Here is a 21188-nt window from a genome sequence, read left to right as displayed (position 1 = left end):
CCATTCTGCTCGCAGCCACGAGACACAGTGTGTTTCTCCAGTTGCAATGAGTGTTCCTGCACCATGAACAGCTCTCAGCTGCCCTTGGAGCAGGGCAGGCAGCTCACCCCCCTGAGTCCCACTGCACCACCGGCTCCAGCAGAGCCCAAACCAAACCCCCCAACCTACGGGCTGAGAACGCAGCAAACCCACAGGGAGGGGGGACAGTCACCCAAAGGTGCCTCTGGGCCCACGTGCCACCCAGACCCTGCCCCGTGGGGCCAAGGCTGCTCACCTGCCAGGCCTCCAGCTGCTGCGAGAGGTTCACCTTCTGCTGGATGGCATCCAGCAGCTGGCTGTTGAGGGACATCATGTCGATCTTGCACTTGCTCAGCTCCACCTCCACTGCATTCTTCCTGTGGGGAGGACAGAAATTGGGGCATATGACTTCTCTTTTTTCTTTTTTTTTTTAAAGCAAGAGTTAAACATATCCTCGAGGAGAAGTCAACAGTTTCTTTCACTGGCAAGTCCTCACATCCTAAACTGTTCATCTCCATTTGATTCTGGACAATCAATTTGAAGAGTGGGACAAAGCTGGTGACATCATTACTATAAAACCAGCAGATTTCTGGTAAGCACACTATGAAGAATACAAAAAGAAAATCAGATGCATGCTGTGTAAGATAATATTGTGCCTGGGTAATGTGAATGATCTGCCATTAAAGGTAGAGATCTGAAACGAGGTAGAATCTTTATATAAATATTTTTTCCTTTTTTTCCTGTTTACTAATGCATAGACAAAAATAGTATGTGCTAAAAATCAAATGATCTGTGTCTGATCACTTGATCAATAAATTGCAATATCAAACAGACAAAACCTTTAAAGAGCACAACTCTGCTTTTACTTGGGACTTGGACTGAAGGAAGGAAGAAATGAAAGAAGAGAGCTTAGCACAGCATATGCTTTTAAAGAATGACAAACTGTTAAATTGTTTGAATTAAATGTCATGCTTTAAGGAGAGATCCCAGTTTCAGTGGGGTTGTGCCAGCCCTTGGGAACACCACTGCTGCATTTCTTTCCAGGCATGTGATGGCCACTGGGCCTGTGACACCATGGACAAGGTTGCCCAAAGGGCCCTGAGTGGCTGAGATGTTCCAGCTGCTCCTGACTAGTGGAAAGGAATTATCCTGCAGGATGGAGTAAGCTGCCCAAGCTGGGAAGTGCTGCTCACCATGCTGGGAGCACAACAGGTGAGCACAAAGCTTAAGTTTTCAATTAACTGCTGTGTGATGGGAAGCTGTAACATGACTTGCTGGGGACCATCTTTCCTTGCAAACATTTTCGAGGGAAATAATTGCATCTTATTAACTGTAGCTAATTCCTCCCCTCCTAATAGCTCCCTTGTGCTCCCCTGCAGAAGAGCAATTTGAGAATTTGTGTTTATATTCCAGGTGCTGGTTGCTTAACACTTCCTATTATAGGATCCTGTTTTCCTATTGCTTCCCATGTTGCCAAACTTCAGCTTCAAGCAGAAATTTTCCACACCAGATGTCTGCCTCGGGCAGTGATTTTATTTCTGTTCAGAGTCAGGGATTTTTCGGGGGATGGGTTCAACAAAAGCGACTTAACCCTTGAGGTGTGAGGTGGGAAGCATATCACGAGCCTCCCAGGAGGTTCAGTGCCTGGAACGGCCCACTCGGTCTGGGAGGGATGTTTTTACTTCCAGCAACAAGTTGCTCTTGTCTGCTTTCACTTGCTGCCACTTTCTGCTCATTAATCACCCTCCACTCCCCCCACCGGCACACTCCTCTTGTCCCGTTCCCGGGGCTCCTGTGCTGCAGGACAGTCAGCCGTAATTATCGGTGCTTTGTCCCAGCAGGGTCATTAGTGGACTGGAGAAACTGTGCCCTTCCCCTCCCGGCTGTGATTTGGGCACCTCAGCCAGCCTTGTGCTGCGGAGCTCCCCTTGCTGGCTGGATATCACCAGGGGATTGATGGCAGCGTGTTGCCATAGCCACGGCACAACCAGCAACCCACACGCACTGGAAATGTCAGAACCACCTCTCCCTGCGCCTGGCAGGCAGCTGGGATGCTCCTGATCCTTGCCAACAGATGGAGGTGTTACAGAAGATGGCGATGGGAATTGGGTAGCCAGCTACCCGGGCCAGAGCAGCACGGACGGCCAGGTCGCTTCAAAAAAGGTGAAGGGGTGGTGCAGGCTGATTCAACTCCTGCACCTTCGGAGCTGCAATGCTCCTGTGCTTCTCCTCTTGCCCGGGGCTTGAGTATTAGATGTTTCCCTAAGAAGATGGACTTGTGGTGTCCTGGTCCATCTGCTTATTAAAGAGATTACCACATATATATCCTTTCTAGCTGGAGCACAGGGGTGGGAATGTTTCTCCTTGGGGCAAAGAGTGCTCAGGGCATTTTGGCAGGCCCGAGGACAGAGCTGGGGAAGGGGGGCATAGGGTACAGGGGAGCAGAACTGCACAGGTCTGCAAGGAGGATGGGGAAAATAAAGAGCCAAACCAGTGGGAGAATCCCTAAAGGAGAAACAGAGAATTACAGGACTGGAGATGCAAAAAAGACCCTGGAACAGGAAAGGAGAGCGAGTGACCAGAGAAATGAAATGGTTTAGGGAAGAAGCCCAAGCAGGGCTGTAATGGGGATGGGCAGGAAAGCAGGGTGTGTCTGGAAGAGCAAAAGAATTCAAATATGACAAATAGGGCAGACCATTTGGTTCCCTGAAGCCCTCTCCTCCTTGCAGTGACTCATACCAGCACTAGGAATGGCAAAAACATAGTTCACAGTATCCTCCTTAATGCCCCCAATCCTGCCATGGGGCAGCTCTAGAAGTTCTCATCTCCAGCCCTGTTCCCAAGCTCCTGGCAGCACTTCCCAACTCCAGTGAAGCTGAGCCTCACTCCATCACACTGTAACAGATTTGCAGAGGGTAGGAGAAATCCACCCCAGAGGCACCTCCTGCCAAGGCCCTCCATAACTGCTGACCCAGCCTGGCCTTGGCTGTTTGTGCCACGTACTTGGCAATGGCCTCGTCCCGGTCCCTGATGGCCTGCAGGAGCCGCTCACTCGTCTCCTTGTCTTCGGCAGCTCCTCGCAGCCGGTCCCGTTCCTCCTTCAGCGTCGTCATCTCCACGCTCAGCAGCGTGACCTGTGGGCAGAGGGAGGGTGTGAAACCCAGGGCTGCTCAGGCAAATTCACCACGAGTGTGTTTGTGTGTGGAAAAAAACCCACAAGGGCCAAGCTGGAGGCTGAGCTCCCCTGCTTGTAGGAGAAGCTGTGTCTGCTGGGAGGGGGCTGTTAGTGCTGCTGCAACACCCCATGGAACGTGCTGGCTTTCCCTGGGATGCTGGCAGTGCTGGTCTGAGCAAGATGGTCACTAGGACAGCCTCAGTACCAGGCAGAAACAGCACTGAAAGCAGAGCAGGACTCATCTGTGACTTTGCTGTCACTGTGGCATCGGCACTAAAATATTGCCCCTCTCCAAGCAGTTTGTCTTGTGAATGCATCCTCTGAGCCTGCCTGTTGTAATTCTGATCTTTCCAGGGTTAAATTATTGCTAACATAATTTAGCAGCAAATAAGATTTTTTGAAGGGGCCATTACATCTCCTGTAGAACGAAGCTGTAGACAAAGGATGTGAAAATTCCCTTTCACGCCATGGAAGGTGTTACTGGCACATCTTACAATTTTAATTAGACTTTAAAATATGTGTGGAGTCTTAAATAGTCTGAGAAATGATCTATCGTTTTGGTCCTGTGCAGAGTGAGTTAATAGGGTGTGAAATCATGCAAGGATCGCATTAGCAGAGCTTTGCAATATTTCATACACGTTTAATTTCTTTGTCTAGGGCACACACATGCTCTGTTACGCTACTCCACCACCTGAAAACCCTTCCAGCGTTTGACCCACCTCCTGTCTCTAAATGCAGCTCAGTAGTGCTTGAATCTTCAAAGAAATCTTTAAATAGAGGGCAGACAGTCAAAAAGGGCTCATCACATCCAGGGCGTGGGAGGATCTGCGTTAGCGGGGCGTGGCTGGGCCGGGGGGAGGAGGGTGTGAACACACCCTGTCTGTGTGCAGAGACTCCCCATGGTGTCCCAGGGCTGCCAGGGAACTGGGGAGCTGTTCCTGAGCCGTGCCCTCCCACAGCCCCCCCGTGGGGTGCACTCAGGGTTGGGACAGAGAGCAGTGGTGAAAGGTGCTGAGCACTTCTGCAGAAATCCCAGCGGACAGAGGATCAAGAGGCCCAAAACACAGCGTTTGGGGAATGGTTTGGCATTTTGACTAGTTTTATCTGTGCTTCAGGTAAGAATGGGATGCCCTGAGGGAGAAGACGGACAGGGAGAAGAGGTGAAACCACTCTGCAGTGTAGAGAGAGGCAGGGGTGACTCCCATCTCCACCAGCTCACCTTGCTCTCAGGCAGGAGCAGTGAATGTGTGTGTGGTGCTATGAGGTCCCAGAAGCCATTTAGAAGGAGTTTCCCTTTGATTGTATCAATAGCAGTGACAGCACAGAGGGATGAGGAGGCAGCAGAGCACTGCTCCCCCGGGTTGGACCAGATTTCCATGTGCATCGATTTTCTTTAGCACCTGAACAGAAGATGATGTTGCCTCTTCAGTGGGAGGTGAGAATAATTATTAAGCTGGAGCAAGTGCAAGGATGGGTTAGAGGCAAAAGCTGTGGGAGATGTGTACTTGCTGTGCGAGGCTGGAGGGCTTCTCCAAGAGCGATGTCTGCTGCATTTGTAGCTATGCCCCATCTTTCTTCATATCACATAGAGGCGTGGGAAGAAAACAGAACTGCAGTTTTCCCTTTGTTCACTAAATATTCAGAGCTTTGGTAGTCAGGGACACCTAAAAGCAGAGATAGGGTTCCAGACATCCAATCCAGGCCTGGTCTTCTAGTCGTTCTTGGCTGGGGAGTTTGGGAAGATCAGTCACAGCAAAAAACAACCAAGTGCTGCTCCTTCCTGGTGTCCTGTCAAGGCCTCATGTGTGAGGTGCTGCATCCTGACACGCAGGGTGGTGTGAAGGTGGTCACTCAAAATGTGTGAAAGAGCCTCCAAAGGTCTGGGTCAGCACAGCCAGGTTGCAGTGATCAAGCCCTTGTCTCCTCCACCTCAGGTGTGTTTAAGGGCAAGGGGAACCTGGGGGTGATGCACAGGACCATGGCAGCACAGCCAGAGAAGTGTCTGGGCTCGTGTCTCACTGGGGCAGAAGTTTGGACCCCCAGCACGGTCTCTTGTGGTGGCCACATGGCTGAGAGGAGCAGTCCTCAGAGAAGGATGGGCTCCAGGGCTGCTCCCCTTCTCCACTCTGTCTCTGACCAGCTGCTCTGTCAGCAGGACCATTCCCACCCCCACACACATCAGCTGTCACTGCTGGGGTATTTAATGATGCTCTCACTATTTTCTCTTCTGTGCCATGGTAGGAGCTCCCACAGCCCTTCACAAAGCTGTCAGACCCCAGGCTGGGCTGACTTTCTGAACAGGGATGTTTTCCTATTTATTCTCCAAAGGGGTACATCAAAAGGGCAATACAGCACCACTGCCAAGACCAGCGTTAATCCCATTCCCTGCTCCAGTGCAGCTGGGGCTGCACAAGCACCTTCACCAGAGGATGCTTCTGCTGCAGCCTCTGGATCCTCCCCAGCATTTGGAGTCTTGTCCCACAGAGACAGGGCTTGCAGAGCATCTCCTTGGGTGCCTCTCTCCTTTTGCTGCTCTTGGCACAGGACCTCAGACGTGGGCAGTGCTACATTCAGTGTGGGTGCAGTGGGATTCTGTGCCTTGGTGTGCAGTTGGTTTCAGGGCTGGATCATTTGTTGCTGTTGAGATTGCCTTTGCCCTGTTGGCCCTGGGGTGCCAAGCTGGCCACGATTAGGATTCTCTGGGTGTGCACTTCTGAGGGTTTTGTGATGCTGCTGTGCAAGGGGTCAAACCCTGCTCTGTGCACAGCAGAGCAGCACTGTTATATCCATCCAGTGGGTGTACGTGCCTTTCACAAGGGCTTAGTGCAAGCAGACTAGGTCAGACTGGAAACCTTTGGGTTTCCAGTACCCCATATCAAGCAGACTTGTACTTTGGGGTCTTCTGCTGAGATGAACTTAAGTAACACAGATTGGCTGAAAAGCAGATTGGGAGAAAGGTTTAAAGGAAGTTTGGCTGTTTGAGACAATGCCTGGGATGGACCCCAGACAACCTGTCAAAAACTCCCATTCTAAATGCATAAATCCTCTGCACTGGGTTTAACAAGGTCTCCCTCATCCAGCCATAAGTGGTTTTGGCCTAAATCCTCCTGGGTCATTTATCATGTTGATCTCTTCGATGGCAGGCATGTCTTGGAGGATGAACACTGGTGTTACAAGACCACATGTAAAGTGTGGGAATTGCTAACCTGGCTGTGCAGTCGCTGCAGCTCCTCCAAACTCTGCCTCAGTTTCCCCCGTTCTCCCTCCATTAATTCCCTCAGGGCTCGTGAATCCTCGCTTGTTCTCCTGATCTGTTCCTCTAACGTGTCGTCGTCGCTCCGTCGAGAGCTCTGAGAGCGGGAGAGAAATCTCTTGCTCAGATTTCACTTTAGAAAAGGCAATTGCATTAATGTGATACTGGTTTGGGATGGAGGTACTAAACAAGGAAGAAGAAAATGTGAATGTGACCTCGGTAGAGTTTCATGTTTTTTCCCATACACCTCCACAGCGGAAACATGCTCAGCCAGTGGCAGTGCTTCTACACACGATACAAAGAGCATGCAGAGCGTAACACAAACCAAATGTACAGAGAGCTGTTTGGTAACATGGGTACAGTCTCTGTGTTTGTGGACCTTTCGCAGGACTGTCCACATTTTATTTAACAAATACAACTACATCTCTATACTCAGCCTTCTTGCAGCTGTAATGGGTCCTTACACAAGCAGGGTGAGTACTGCCATGCAGGGCTGCAGCTGCAGGGTCTGCACTGTGTTCCTCACCATGGCATCTCAAATGTAACATCTTAAATGTCATCCTGGCAATGCAACCAGCTTGTGGGGAGTGGGAACAGGCCTGATTTGAGCCACTGTGAAAAGGGAGGTGTTTCCTTGTAATTCTGCACTCCTGTGGATGCTGAGTGGTCCTTCCCTCCTGCTCAGCAGTCTGGGGACAATATCCCACAGACATCATCTTGTGCCAGCAAAACCTTTCACCTGTCTGGCAGCTCTTGCCGAGACATTTGTACCCAGTGACAATTTGCAAGGACAGAACCTACCCACACAGGGGTTATGATGCTTTTGTGATGCTATTGCTAATAAAGTAGGGTTAGGAAAACCCTAAGGGAAATAACTGAACTGTGATGTATAAGGCAATCTGCAGTACTTCCATGCTGAAACTCTAACTTACTGAAAATCTCAAAGTAAGCCTATGTTTATTAATTTTCCAGAATGACTCCCAGGCCAACGACGGTTGCATGAAGCTTGAAACGTATTGCATGAGCTTGAAACTTTAGGTGGTCTGACCACTGCAGGGCTGAAACCCCACGTGCTTGGCTCTTGTCTGACCATTTGAGACACATGGAGCTGTGCACTGTGACAGCCCATCTCCGTGGGCCACAGAGGTTTTCTTGGAGACTGGGGACTTCAAGATCCAGCAGAACCTGCAGCAAGCTCTGTCACCTGGGCCCGGAACATGCACAAGCCAAGGTGTCTCTGTGGCACCAACTTACCGTGGAGTCTGCCCCATCCAGCACGTTTTGTATCAGTCTTTTGAGCTCACTGAGAGCTGCCCGAAGGCTCCCGGCTGGGACGTCTTTGGCTGATGAGGTTTCTGAAGACTCGTCCATGGAGGAGTCTGTGGAGACGGCGGAGTCGGCGCTGTCGTTTCCTCTGAGGTGGGAGCAGAGGTACCGCACTTGGCAATAGGCCTCCCAGAGCTGCAGCCTCAGCTGAAACAAGAGACAAGAGCCCGGGACATCAGGGCCATGGAAATCCTCCTTCCGTGGTAAGTGAAGCACACGGTTGCTGAACCTCACAAATATCTGTCAAGCTCGCTCTGTTGGTTTTGAAATGGATGCAGAGGTTTGGCTTCATATGGTCAAAAGGGTGTCGTTCCCAATTTTCTGGCCCTTGGTTCAGCTCCAAACCCACATCAAATGCATTAAACTCCCCTTCCCTCAGGGGCTGGTCCCAGAGGCCTGTGGGCTTTCCCAGGGGCTGGAGGGCAAATACCTGTTCTCGTTCTTGTTCCAGCTCCTCTGCCTCCATGCTCTGCTCTATCTCAGATAGGAGGGACGTACTGGTTGTGTTGAGGTTTTGGAGGCTTCTCTCCTCACTGAGCTCCTCTACCTTCCCCTGCAGCTGCCGGTAGGACAGACGCACCTCCTGGAGCTCCATCTGGCTTTGGTGCAGCTTGTGAAGAAAATCAAGGTATTGGAAAAAAAGTATTAGTGGAGGTGATATGGACTGGATGAATCTCTTGGTTTCTGAAGGAGCTGAGAGGGAGAAATGAGTGACACAAAGCAGGGTTTCCAGCCAGGAGAAAAGTACTCTTGGCTGGTATTGCTATTTATTGGAGCTTAATAATCTCCAAATGTCATTAGACATTGTTTAGACTCCAGAATATCCTGAAAGATAAAAATAGCAGGTTAATCAGCACTAAAATGAGAAACATTGTGAAGAAGTTAGGACTCAGGTAAAACAATTTGCTGAAAACAACACAGTAGGAAGTGAATCCAAAAAGAAAGTGATATAGACAGGTTTTTAAAAATTATATGCACAAACACATGTTAAAAAAAGAAAAAATTATTCGGTGCTGATTCGCAGACCTGGGGATCCAGGGGTTGTTAACCCACAGAAGCAAAATGGAAAAATCTTATTCTCTCCCAAGATGCTGTAAGCCCCAGAGGTGCCAGGTGGTTCTCTGGGGGGTGATGTTTGGTGACACAATGGCTGTGAACACCATGGGAAACTGTCTGAGCAGTGAGAGCCTCGAGGCCAGTGATTGCCCTCTGGGACAGCAGGGTCTAAAGAAGCCCTTTCTGGAGCCAATTCTACTATTAAAAAATTAACTAAAATGAACTGCAACCAAAATGCTCTACTTCTTTTGATATTTACCTCATTTCCACAGCACCCTGTCCCACTCCCTTGCTCACATCTCCCTCCTAAGCTGTTCTTTGCTGTCACTGGGGCTCCTGTTATCTGTTCCTATGGGGAACACCTGGGACCTTACCTGCTGCCATGAGCCATTTTATTCTATGGATTTAGGAGTTGTTTTGATCCCAGTTCTTGATTATCTTCCTGGCCAATTTTACCCCCAAACACACCTTGTACTGCATTTCCCCATCCCTTCCCTGCCTCACTGCTGCCTCCTCACCTGCAGGTCCTTGTCATGGCTTTGTCTCTCCAGGATGAGCACTCGGTCCTGCAGCTCCTCCACGGTTCCCTGGAGCAGGTCGTTCTCCTCCATCATGGCACTGAGGCGATGCTCCAGCTCCCGCTTCCTGTCCGTCAGCATTTTGATCTGCAGAGGAAAGAGAGGCAGTGTCAGAACCCCACGCCTTGCAGGGAGCAGAGAGGAGGGAAAATCACATTCCGGAGAGAGAAATGAAACAGCAAAAATGAAAAAAAAAAAAAGCAGAAGTATGTACCTAAGTATCCTGTACCTGTATGAGAGAAACTGTGTGTGTGATTTAAAGCTTAGGAAGGCTCTGGAAGGAAACTCCTCCTTCTTCAGGCTGCAAAGGCAGCTCCCAAGGGGCTGGGTGGGCATTGGCATGTCAGGGAGCAGGCACAAATGTCCAAAGGGATTAAGCAGAGACCATCCCTGCCTACCCCTTTTACCTTAATATTTGCTAGACTGGGCCAGTCTAGTTACTTGTCCCTGACTGAGCATGGTGGGATTTTCTCCTCTATGAGTGCTGGAGACCACAGGGTGAGCCAGCAGGATGCAGGGTGAGCCTGTGGGATCCTGCTCCCCACAGGGCTGTGCCACAGCACTGCTCATGGTTTAATTGCTGTGTGTTCATCAGGTCCTCATCAGGGATTTTTCTGTCTTTTTCCTTGTGAAGACTCCTTTCTGTGCCACACTTATTTTTAGCCTCCCAGTGATCAGTTGCCTTTAAAATTGGTTCATTTCTTTTAATTGTCAAGGGCAGCGATTTCAGACGGAGGGACAGTGTGCCAAACAAACCCTCCGTGACTCAGTTAGCTGGGAACAGTGCACAGGATGAATCAGCACTAGCCAAGGTCACTTCTTGTTTAACCAAGAAGAAGGAGCCTTTTCCCAGATTAGTGCACACAGGATCTCTGGGGACTGGTATGCCAGCCATCCACCAGCCCAGTATAACTCTAAATATTCCCTATGGCCTCCTTTCAACCCACGGACCGTAGACAAATTCAGCAAATTCCCATTGCTTTCTTGGCCTTTTTAGGACCTTGTCTCTTTGCTGCTTTCCAGGTTGTTGGAAAGATTTGGCTGCACAAAGGAATATTAGCCAAGTGTGTGAACTTGGTATTTCTGTAGGGTAAAGGCTGCTGGAGGTACTGGAAACTGCTCTTAGGTGACTAATGGCTTCTGAGATGTCTCTGCCCACCACCATCATGATTTGAGGGGGTTGGAGAAAGAAAAATAAGAGGTTTAATACGGAGACTGTAGCAAGAGTTTGTATTTGGCAGCCAAACCAGTAAAGAACACAGTGTGAGTAGCTGTATAACAGGAAAAAGAACCACTCTGCCATGAGCCCCAGGCCATGGGAAGGACACAGGGAGAAAGGGATTTGGAAAGCAAAACAGGAAGGAGGTGAGGAGGCAAGGTGGGCATGCACAGTGACAGGCATGCATGGTAACAGCGATGCACACGCAGGCAAACCCTTCCAAGCCTCCATACTTACTTCAAGGACCTGCTGCTCCACACCAAGGGGAGGGGAAGAAAAGGCGAGGGACCAGCAAGGAGCAGGTGGGAGTGGGAGAAAAGAAGAAATGGAGAGATTTTAGGGAAAGCTTTTCCAGACAGCTTTTAAATGAAAAAACTGGTTGGGCAGTAGAGTTGGCCATCTACCTGTGTAGTTCCTGCCTACATGGTTCCCAGTGACACCTCATCAGGGAAGGGAAGAGGAAGAAAAGTTGTATCATTCCTGCTAAAGTACCAAAGTTAAAACAGGCAGGGGCTCCTTGCTTTTCCAAGTGCATGGCTGAGAGGCAGGAGAGGATTGCTGCTTTCTTTGCAAGCATGAGGAACAGGATAAAAGAACCCCTTGCAGTCCTTCCCACCGTGCCCCAGAGTTTAATCCGAACTGGGCAGCAGCCCTGTGGGAGAACAGCCGTGGTTTAGCTCCCGGAAGATCCTTCTCATCCATTCATTTTCCAGGCATGCTGTGGCCAAGGTAGCACTGGAAACTGGCCTGAGCCAGCCCAGTGAGCCCTGGGCTCCAGCAAAAATTCCCTCTGGGGCAGTCCTTTGCCCCACTGCTGCCATCCCTCTGTTTGCTCCAACAGCAGGTTCTGTTTACTCAGTTCAGGGAGGGTCATTATGCAAGTTAAAACAGCCCTGGCCACCTTTTCAGGATCGGGCCGAGCACAGGTGACTCACCTCGGCCTGGAGGCTCTCCAGCCGCACGATGTGTTGGCTGCTGGAGGAGTTCTTCTCCCGAAAGTCCTCCCGGAGGGTGTGGACCTGCAGGGAGAGCTGCCGCTCCACCTCCGACGCCTGCAAGGAGACACCGGCTGGCGTTACCCCAAGGGTGGTCCCACAGACCCAAAGCACTTATCTCCTCCTGCACAGGAGACCTGCCCTCGTGTGACTTCTGCAGAAGCCCCAGTTTTGGCAGAAACTCTGAATCCTGCACAGTTTGGGTGAGTGAAAAGCTCATCCTGGACAGACGTTGAGGAGAGCTGCCATTGACACCATGCTGATTTTTCCCTCGGGGCAGCCAAGGGGACACAGCCCTGAACTTCCTTCCACTTTAAAAATAACACCATGATTCCCATGTCCTACAGGATAATCAGTTCTCTTCAAAAATAGTAGCCTAGTTGGGATTGAGGAGGAGACCAGGCCACTTACAAAGGTGAGGGGAGCCAGTCTCCACAGCCCCCAGGAAACACTACTATTAGATTTATACTTTCTTGACCTCTGAACATCTTTGGCACAGCTCTAGAATAACAAGTGCTCTTTGTCTCTGATTCCCAGCTCCCGTCAGGGCCAGATGGAGGAACATCCGCTCCACACGACTGTCAGTGCAGGATCACTGGCTTGTCCCTCTTTCCCATTTTGAGGGAGGGATGCCCCACTTATGCAGGGTGGTTTGAGGACACTGGAAAGGCCATTCCCACCTGCAGGATCCAGGCTGCAGACAGCCCTTATAAATGACAGCTTAGACATGTTAACTACCCTCCAGACAGCTTTACAGCTGATTTTTACATGGGGAACACACTTGTTTAGGCTTGTAAGAGAACATAAGGTTTTTATGACAAATCCCTAATGAGACAGCACAAATGGATGGTTTTCTATTTAATTAGCCTCCATCAGGCTCCATTACACTTAGGCACAGACCTCCACCTCTGGCACATTAGCTGGAAGTGAATTGATTCCCCTCAAGAGGTGGCATTGCCATCCTGCTTGGACATCCTGTACAGGTGCCACCCGGTACAGACAGAGCTGTGTGTGTCCAGTGGCAAAAGCCATCAGCAGCCACAGTGTCTCAGGTAGGCAGGTGAGATGGGAGGGAGGGGGGTCAGCAGCTGTGGGCAGCTTTGGGAATGTATCCTTATGTCTGGCAAACGTGGGTCAGGATTTGACTCCACAACAGAGCGCCCAAGGAGCAGCCCCACCAAAGGGTGCAATGGCTTTGCTCTAGCACCCTGTGACTTGAGGAATGAGCACACAGACCCAGCCTGAGCTGCCCACAAAGGCAACACTGCCCCCCTTTAAAAATGGTCCCTTATTTTGCACAGTCTGCAGCAAACTATTCCAAATCAGAAGCATGAAGTAAAAGGCTGTTCCAGCTCCATCAAGTGGAGGAAAGTGTGGTTGCCCCAGCGCTGCTTGCTTGGAGGGGCAGCAGCAGACAGAAGTGTGGCTACCAAAATCAGCCAGGCTCTGACCACTGGCTCTGGAATGAGAAATGGTTTCCAATAATAAGAAATATTCTTGACTACCAATTGTTTTTTAGTTCCCTTCTTATCCTGGGTTGCCATAAATGGTCTTTTACCCTCCTTTAAAGCCTCACATCAGAGCCCTTTGCATATTGCCCTCACCTCACTTATTGAATGAAGTTCTTTGCACGGGCAGGGTACTCAAAGTATAATGATAGCACAGCACTATGGGAAGGGCTTGGTTATTTTTCTTCCCTTAGGCAGCTATAGGTTTCAAAGCATCCCGAGCAGCTATTAATTGGTGACACTAAAGAAGATGGATGGATTGTGCTTTTCTTGAATGATTCACTTGCTTTTGTAATGACTGCTGAAACATCTTCATGCTGAAACACTCTGCAGGAGCTATCAAGGATGAAAAAGCACCAGATGAAAAGCACTGAAGGATTTTGCCTGCAAGATGCTGACCACACTCCCAAGGAGCACAAATGGCACCAGAGGAGATGACACACCAGAATTTGATGGTTCACTGTATAACATAATTGATATGCTTGAACAATTCTACATCCAGAGAGTGTAAATGCACAATAATAGCAGCGAGAAACAAGGGACTATTAATGGCACTGTAAAAATCCCCGGTAAGACAACAGATAGCTGCTCCTGCTCGTTCTGCTCCCCATGCTCAGACTGCAGCAGGTGAAGGGATGAGCTGCAAGGATGATTCAGATTGTGGAAAGTCTGTTATACGAAAGGAGACTAAAAAAAGGATGGCTTGTTTTATCTCCTGCAGTGAATGCTGAGAGAGGACTCCCTATAAATACATCACGGATGAGCACACAGAAGGGAGAAGCGCTATTTAAGCAGAAGCACAATTTTGGCAGGAAAGAATTATGTGAATAAACTGAATAAGAGTATATTAAGGCTGGGAATAGGAAGATTTCTACATTTCCAAGGAGCTGCAGGAGGATTCTTCCTCCTGCACTGTTACAGGAGTAGAAATGGTGGCAAAAAATTAATTTTGTGAGGGGGCTGGATCACTTTATCACGTAGTTTCTTTTAGAGGGCTGTCTATGACAGAAGGGAAATGAATTGACCTCAGAGGTCCTCTCCAGTACCAGACTGAGTGCAGCACTATAAGATTTGTATTCACCACCATTAAATCATCATCTGAAATTTATCTACATCCTGCTCAGCTTACACGCTCACACATCTTATTCCACAGTTCTAACCCACATGGAGGGAAGAAAGGACTCAGTTATCATTAGTACTTAGGTCCCTATGGCAGATGGAATGTTCCAGTGTTACCTCAGTACACACCATTCACATCCTACCTCATTCAGTATAGAATAGGAAAATTAACACTTTCTTTAGCCTCCTAGTCAGTGCAGACAACACTCTCTGACCAACTGTTAAACAGAAATAAATAGAAATGTGTTTCCCTCCATAGAGAATGAGGAAAGGTCTTCATCCAGTTCTCCTAAACAGGGAAATGGTTGATGCCTTGCTCACCTTTGCAAAGATTTGATTTTTCACAGACATGAGACAAAGCCTTCTGAGCTGAGCTCTGGTCATGAAAACCCCCTTTTCATGCTCCATTTGTTCCAGAGGTTATTAACACTGCTGCCAAACTACCCTTTCTAACTGATCACAAACCAGAGATTTTAACATCAATTTGCATTATTTTATGGAAAGCCACCTTGACAGTGTCCAGTGTTTTTCAGGCTTTATGGTGTATTTTCATATGGCTTCTACTTCAGTTCTCCACAGTGCTGTACATGTGCCTGTGTTCCATGTGTGTTTTAAACCACGAGCTCACTGCTGATTACTTCTAACATGCTCTTTTACTTAGTGACATCAATTAAGATGTAACCTTCCATCTACACTTTATTGCTCAAATAAGCTATGGTTTTTGTTGAATGGAAGTGAGTTTCTTCTGCCTCAGCCAGTCTGTTGGGCTTTCTCTTCCCCAATCACTGCTTCCTAAACATTAAAAGCTAAATCTTTTGTGGTTATGCCAATCATTTGGTGATGCATTGATTTTGCTAGAGACAAGTCATATTCTTTGCAGAAAGGCAGACATGTATTGCCCAACATCACAGCTTTGCTCTGTAGTTAAAAAAGAATTAATTTCCTGGATATGGGCAAATTAGCCAACACAGCCACCAGGCAGGGTTTGAAACATATCTGCAAAAGCATAGACATCAATTCACAATTAGATATATTCCATCAACTGTGAGATTTGTTTTCTGGACTTCAGGCAAAGTTTCAATGAGATTTGGGCAGTGCAAGAAGAAAGGAAGAGCAGGAGGACGTTTTGGCTTCTGCTCTAATTAAAGGCTTTTTATCATTGCAAACCTGATTAAGTTTCTCTCGTGATTAATTCCCAAGTGCTAAAATACACAAAACTGTGTAAATCTTTGGCAGAAAAAGATGGCTTGCCAGTTACAATAACTCCGTGAGGTTTAACATCTGGAATATAAACAAACAAACAAATAAATAAATGTAAATAAATTGGAGCAATTACACTCCTGTGAAGTGGGGATCTTTGAAATGTTTGGGAGGGACTGTGAGAAATTACTGGCCTGTAGACTACTCTCATTCAAAGGAAACCCTCTTTTGGGAGAAAATTTGATAAATTAAACTAACTGTATACAAAATATCCAGCTATAAGTCATGTCAGAAAGAAAGAGAGAATGGCAAGGGTTTAATAGACTGTAGATGGGTAAAAAACCCAATGTTTCCATATGATTTACTTCTACAAACAAGATGATTCAGATTTAACAAAGGATATTGAAGATTTTCTTGCCTAAAATAACTAAGAAAGAGAAGTCCTAATTAGTGCTAAATTTATAACACTCAGGAGATCGTGTTACTCCTTTTATTAATTTGCTAATAGCTGAGTTCAAGGGACTCCCCGTTCCCACTGTGGTCCTATTAACACTTCAAACCACTAATTGCTGCCTCCCCTGACTGCAGGTTCCTGGATTCCCAGCTCTTCTCTGGAAAGAAAATATATCTGGCTACTGAAACACAAGGAAAGGAGGAAACAACAAAAATCTCGCTTTAGAATAATAATTTCAAAAAAATTTTGTTAGGCTGGCACCATAAGCCACCACCAATATTTTGCACACTCGAGGGTTGCTCAGTTTGGGAATCTTTGAGAGATTTTTACCAAAGTTTTTAATTCAGGTCAACTTTAAATTATTATTCAAAGCATTAATCTATCCAAGAAAGTTCTTATGTAATAGTGGTGCTTGCATTCATCACCTTTTGAGGGCTTCAGCTTGTATTTGCTGAATTCTGTGCCCAGAGGGATTCCCTGTGCCAAGACACCTCCTCCATTGGGTGTGGAGAAGACAATGGAAAATGTGGTGGGCTGGCCAGAACCCACCCTGCTGCTCTCACTCCCCCTCCTCAACAAAATGGAGGAGAAAATAAGGTTAAAAAGCTCGTGGGGTGAGTTAAAGAAAAGGAAATCACTTACTATTAGAGGAATGTGAAGTTAGAACAGTGACTGGAAGAGTAAAAGGCAAAGCTCAGCCTGGCTACTGCCAGGGGCTGGATTATTAGTGAGGGTTTTTTATGTGGTTTAAAAGGATGAGGGACGAGGATGGAGCTGTACTGAGGGTGTATATTGCCCACCTTGGCGGGGCTGTGGTGGTGCCGCTTCCATTTTGGGGTGAGATTTTTTTGTGGCTGATGTCATCAGTAAAGCTGTGAAGGGTGTGTGGCGAGTGAGTATTTTAATGACAATTATTAAATACTCATTTTGCTGAGGCAAGAGGGGGTGGAATTTATTGGGTCCAGGTGCCCAGGCACTGTCAGTGGGGCTGAGGGACCCTCTGAGGCGAGGCCGGGGCGGCCCCAAGATGGACACAGCTGGTTCCACCACAGCCCCACTCAGGGCACGGCTGAGGTTGTCATCCACTGCCTCTGGAAAAATGCACTTAGGAAAGGACAAAACACTGTCTGACAGTGACAACTGAGGTAAAAAGTGTGAGAAACAGCCCTAGGAACACCATGGTTGAAGGGAGGAGGGGGGGTGGCCCTGGCTAAGGCTTTTGCAGAGACCCTCTTCCCACGTCCCCCTAGTGCAGCACAGGACATTGGAGATGGACAGTGCTGGCCGGCACTGCCCCCATCCCAGCCAAACCATCTGGTGGGGACAAACCATCCTCTCCTTGTCTCATCCCTCCCTCTGCTACTGCCCAGGTGTGGGGGATTTAACTACACAGGGTATGTAGCCACTTGGTCCCGGTGTGAGAAACGTGGGAGAAGGTGTGTGGAAAAATGAGAAGTCAAGGAACCTGCAACACTTACAAGATATTTTGGTTGTAAATCTCTAAGAGAGACGATTAACACTGATCCCACGGGATACTTTTAGGAAAAAAAATGGATTTTTAAGACCGTACAAGTGCTATCCAGTACACACCTATTGTATATCCAGTATCTATAAGCAGACAGTAGCCAGAGTGGCTGTATCTGCTCAGTTTTTGCAGGTGAGATTTACAGGTCTCTTTTTCTGCTCAGGAACCACCTCTGCAACCTGCCATAGCACCTATCAGCCCACCCTTTGTGTTCTCGCTCTGACCCCTGACTGCTGTTTCATTTAGGTAAGGTAAGTGAGGCAGCCTCAGTAGGATCCAGCCGGTCTCCCTCCCTCTGCACCTTTTTCAGTGCAATTCAGGCAAATTACTTTGGATCTGACATTTGGTACGTTGGTACCACACCCCTTCACACTCAGCTACCTGCAAATTTCTTTACATGCGTGCAGGTCTCCTCCTGGTTATTCCTTCTCTCCTTTAATTCAGAGTATCCCATAAATCCCTATCTGCTCAGACAGAAGGATTTGATGTTGTGACACAGTGCCTGACCTCCTTTGTTACAGCCATGCAGGCTGATGAGCCTTCCCTTCAGTGGGAAACAGGCTGGCACAGGCGACCTAGATGGGTTGGGGGGTCCTATATGACAACAGGGCAGGGGCACAAAGGAGGAAACAAAAGAGCATTATTTTTGCACAAAATGGATTTGTCAAGAAAAAAAAAGGAAATCGAAGATCCAAAGGATTGTTAAAGTCAGGAGACTGACTAATGGAGAAAAGGCACTGGAATGACTCTTTTATAAGCATCAGGCTCGGGACACATTACTGATGGGAAAAGCCTCGTGGCTGTAGCATTAAACCTATTCTGAGAGGATTCTGTGAGACAAAGGGCAGCAGTGGCAGCTTATGCTAAGCTCTGCACTACTTTCACGATTGAGACATTTTAGAAATATGAGCCTTCATTTTCCAAATGAGAAAGTGAGAATTCTTTGCTGCAGATTTATTTCCTTTCCCTTCTGTAGGACAAGTGGGAAATGCCTGGCGTGTCCTTTGACCTCACTCCTGTTTACTTGTGTTGTAAAATAAAATAAACCAAGAATGTGGGCTGTTTCTTCTCAACATGTGCCAGTCATGGAGTGGCTGCTGTGGGTGGCAATGGGTTAATGCCCACCAGCTCTGATGCCTCGCACCTGAGAGGCAGAGGCCCAGCTGGCCCTAAGGGAGAGTGGGGAGCACCTGGGGCTTTTTTTAGGGGGGTGGGATGAAACCTGCTCATTGAGGTGAAGCGTTGTTGGAGTGGAGATGTTTAGTTCCTTGGTGGAAACCTCTACAAAACTTAGCTTGCCTCAGGCTGAAGCTGGATTGCCTGTTTTGGGAGGTGAAATGTTTGCCTTGGCTGACTTCGGTTGCTTCCCATGTTTCTCACGGCTGGAAGACGGGAAGTGCTGCTGGAGATGGACATATTAAGGTACTACTACTTTTTTATTTCCAGGTGTCCTTGAAAAGTCCTTTTAATAAGGATAGTGAACTTTTGCTGCATCATTAAGCAAAGCATGAAAATGGAGTAGAGAGGCAGGGTTTTCCTGGCAATGTAATTGTTCTTTTTATCCCTTCCTGTAAGGTTAGCTGATACATGAGAACCAGTTTGTAAGGCAAACACCTGAGTGCTTTGGTGGAGAGCTCTAGGGAATGAATGCAAAATGGTGGTCTTCATCTTGTCTTTTATTAAGTGCTCAGACAACTGTTTGACTGAGGCCAAAAACCATTAGCTGGGACCAAATCAATTTACAGGATTAGGAAGAGCTGTTCAGAACAGAAGCAAGGGCAGTTGTGAGCCATATGGGGGCAACTCTCTGGGTGTAACATCTCCAGGTTCATTGCCTGAATGAGAGAAACAGCTTCACGAGTGCCTGTGGGTTGTGCCCACGTTTTAGGAGGTGCTTAAACACGAGCCTCCCTTTTTATTTTTTTCTTATGTTTTATTCTTGACCTAAGCATTTGGCTCTTGTGGAGAGGAAAATACGGTGTGTGGAAAAATGAGTCAGCCAGCTTCCTGTGGGAGGGACTGCTGGAGGCACGATGCTTTGAATGCTGCAATGAATTAGCACTGGAGATAACTCAGAGGACAAAGTGTGCCTGGAGGACACGCCATGCTAAGCAGTGCACGAAGTGGCTCTTGCTCTCTGTGTGCAAATTCCCCTTGCAGAAGTAGTGTGGGAGATGAGACAGCTCTGCACAGGAGGCTCCCAGGCTGGTGTCTGTTGTAGGGCTCTGAACAGAGCTGAATATGGGCTTGTTGGCAGCAGCTCAGCCTTAGCTCCTGGTTGTTGAGGAGTAGGGTAATAACATGTAACATGTAACACTATCAGGCTCTTCCAGTTCTGTGTGGATGCTGCACATCACCTGGAATGAAGCGTTTGTTCCTCTGCACTTCAGTTATCTATCTGCACGTGGAAGCAGAAAGGGCTTATGGCTGCAATAGTTGATCTGGTGCTGCTCAAATGGAGCTGAGAGGAACCACAACATTAATTTCAGTGGAGCCCAGCTTGGGTCCAACACGCTGCAAGGGGGCCTGGGACCTTCAGGTTGAAAAGTCTGTCATTCCCCCCCCCCACCTGTGTGTGACACTGCAGTTCCTGAAGTTTTGTCTTGGACTAGCAGAGGGAATGGTACAGTTTGAAAGGTGGATGGTTCATGTTTAGAATCAGTAAGTTCAGTGGTGTGCTCTCCTAGATAATTTCTAATCCATTTCTAATGCCTAATTTCCATGAATAAGTTATTTTTCCCCTGACAAAAGGCATATTTCATCTTGATAGAGCATTTTGGCTGTTACCTTTGATGTGGGTTTTTAATCCAGATTTGCTTGAGCTTAGTCTGACTTTTCTACATGAGCTAACGGTTGAAAAATATTCCAGTAAATTTCTAGTGAGCCATAAGCATGGGTCAGATGATAGGATAATGACATACAAAGTGCCTGACTAGTTTGGAAATAACTGAACTGGAAACATGAAGACTTAACCTGGTCATTAAAACCTTTGGAAAAATTAAGCAGAAGGTTATGATGGTGGAGGCAAGGACGAATGTAACATTCCCTCCTGCTCTGAGAGACTTTGCTGTCTTTCCCTGGTAGCCAGAAGTCAGGACAGCCAATCTCCATTCTTGAATTTATTTTTTTATGAAATTCTTTTAGTCTGAGACTTTAAGCCTGAAGGTGTTCAAACTCAAATGTGCCTGGAAGAAAGAGACAATAATTAAACTCTCTGCAGTCTCTTACTCTGGCTTTAAGAACTCTCTCCCCTTTATTTCAAAGAAAATTAACTGAGCTCCACTGGGGATATCTAACATGTGATGGTAAGCTCAGAGCAGCTCTGTCTGCTCTTGAAATCTTCATCTCTACACCTTGTTAAGCTCAGAATGTACTGGTTTAGGATTTAGTAGTAATATACAAACCAAAATTTTCCAATATATGTAGACCTGATGCTCAAACATGTCTGAGTGCACGAAAATGTTGGTGCCTGTTCCCATATATGTGAAATGAGTGAGTGCCAAAAAAGATGGGGCAAAATTCAAGGAGTTGGTTTAAAATATATTAATCTCTCTCGTGAAGTCTTCAGACAGGAAGAGAGGAAACATTTTCTAAAATGTAGATTTTATGGTGGATTGACCTGGAGATGTTTTATTAGCTTTTAAATCCCTGCCAAGTTTGAGTCCAAATAACTTCTATCAGGCTGTTTCTTAAAAACACAGTGCTGATGTGTGTTTGCTCCTTTCTTCCAAAACTTGTTGAATTTATTTCAAAACTCAGAGG

At 47.5% G+C, this 21188-nt stretch overlaps 1 protein-coding gene and 1 long non-coding RNA gene across 3 annotated transcripts in view; one reads left to right on the top strand and one right to left on the bottom strand.

Annotated features, from left to right (window-relative positions):
* The window catches only part of BICDL1 (BICD family like cargo adaptor 1), a 49545-nt gene that overhangs the window by 7483 nt on the left and 20874 nt on the right, over nt 1-21188 (bottom strand). For both annotated transcript variants that reach the window (XR_007629254.1, XM_050318150.1), the window contains exons 3-9: nt 11561-11677; nt 9347-9493; nt 8203-8382; nt 7701-7919; nt 6400-6543; nt 3022-3152; nt 275-395 (exon numbers count right to left, since the gene is read on the bottom strand). Coding sequence is in view for 1 of the 2 variants with exons in the window: in XM_050318150.1 (XP_050174107.1) it covers nt 275-395; nt 3022-3152; nt 6400-6543; nt 7701-7919; nt 8203-8382; nt 9347-9493; nt 11561-11677 (1059 nt within the window). In the remaining variant the exon portion in view is untranslated. The remainder of the gene's footprint in view (nt 1-274; nt 396-3021; nt 3153-6399; nt 6544-7700; nt 7920-8202; nt 8383-9346; nt 9494-11560; nt 11678-21188) is intronic.
* On the top strand, nt 386-2111 carry LOC126641436 (uncharacterized). Its single transcript, XR_007629255.1, has 3 exons — nt 386-610; nt 1063-1230; nt 1860-2111. It is a non-coding gene; the product is annotated as an uncharacterized LOC126641436 (long non-coding RNA).

This window comes from Myiozetetes cayanensis, unplaced genomic scaffold (assembly GCF_022539395.1).
Source record: "Myiozetetes cayanensis isolate MyiCay16 unplaced genomic scaffold, myiCay2020 scf21, whole genome shotgun sequence".
NCBI classification, from domain to species: domain Eukaryota; kingdom Metazoa; phylum Chordata; class Aves; order Passeriformes; family Tyrannidae; genus Myiozetetes; species Myiozetetes cayanensis.
The sequence above is the reverse complement of the archived record's forward strand: the minus strand, read 5'-3'. Positions and strand labels throughout refer to the sequence as shown.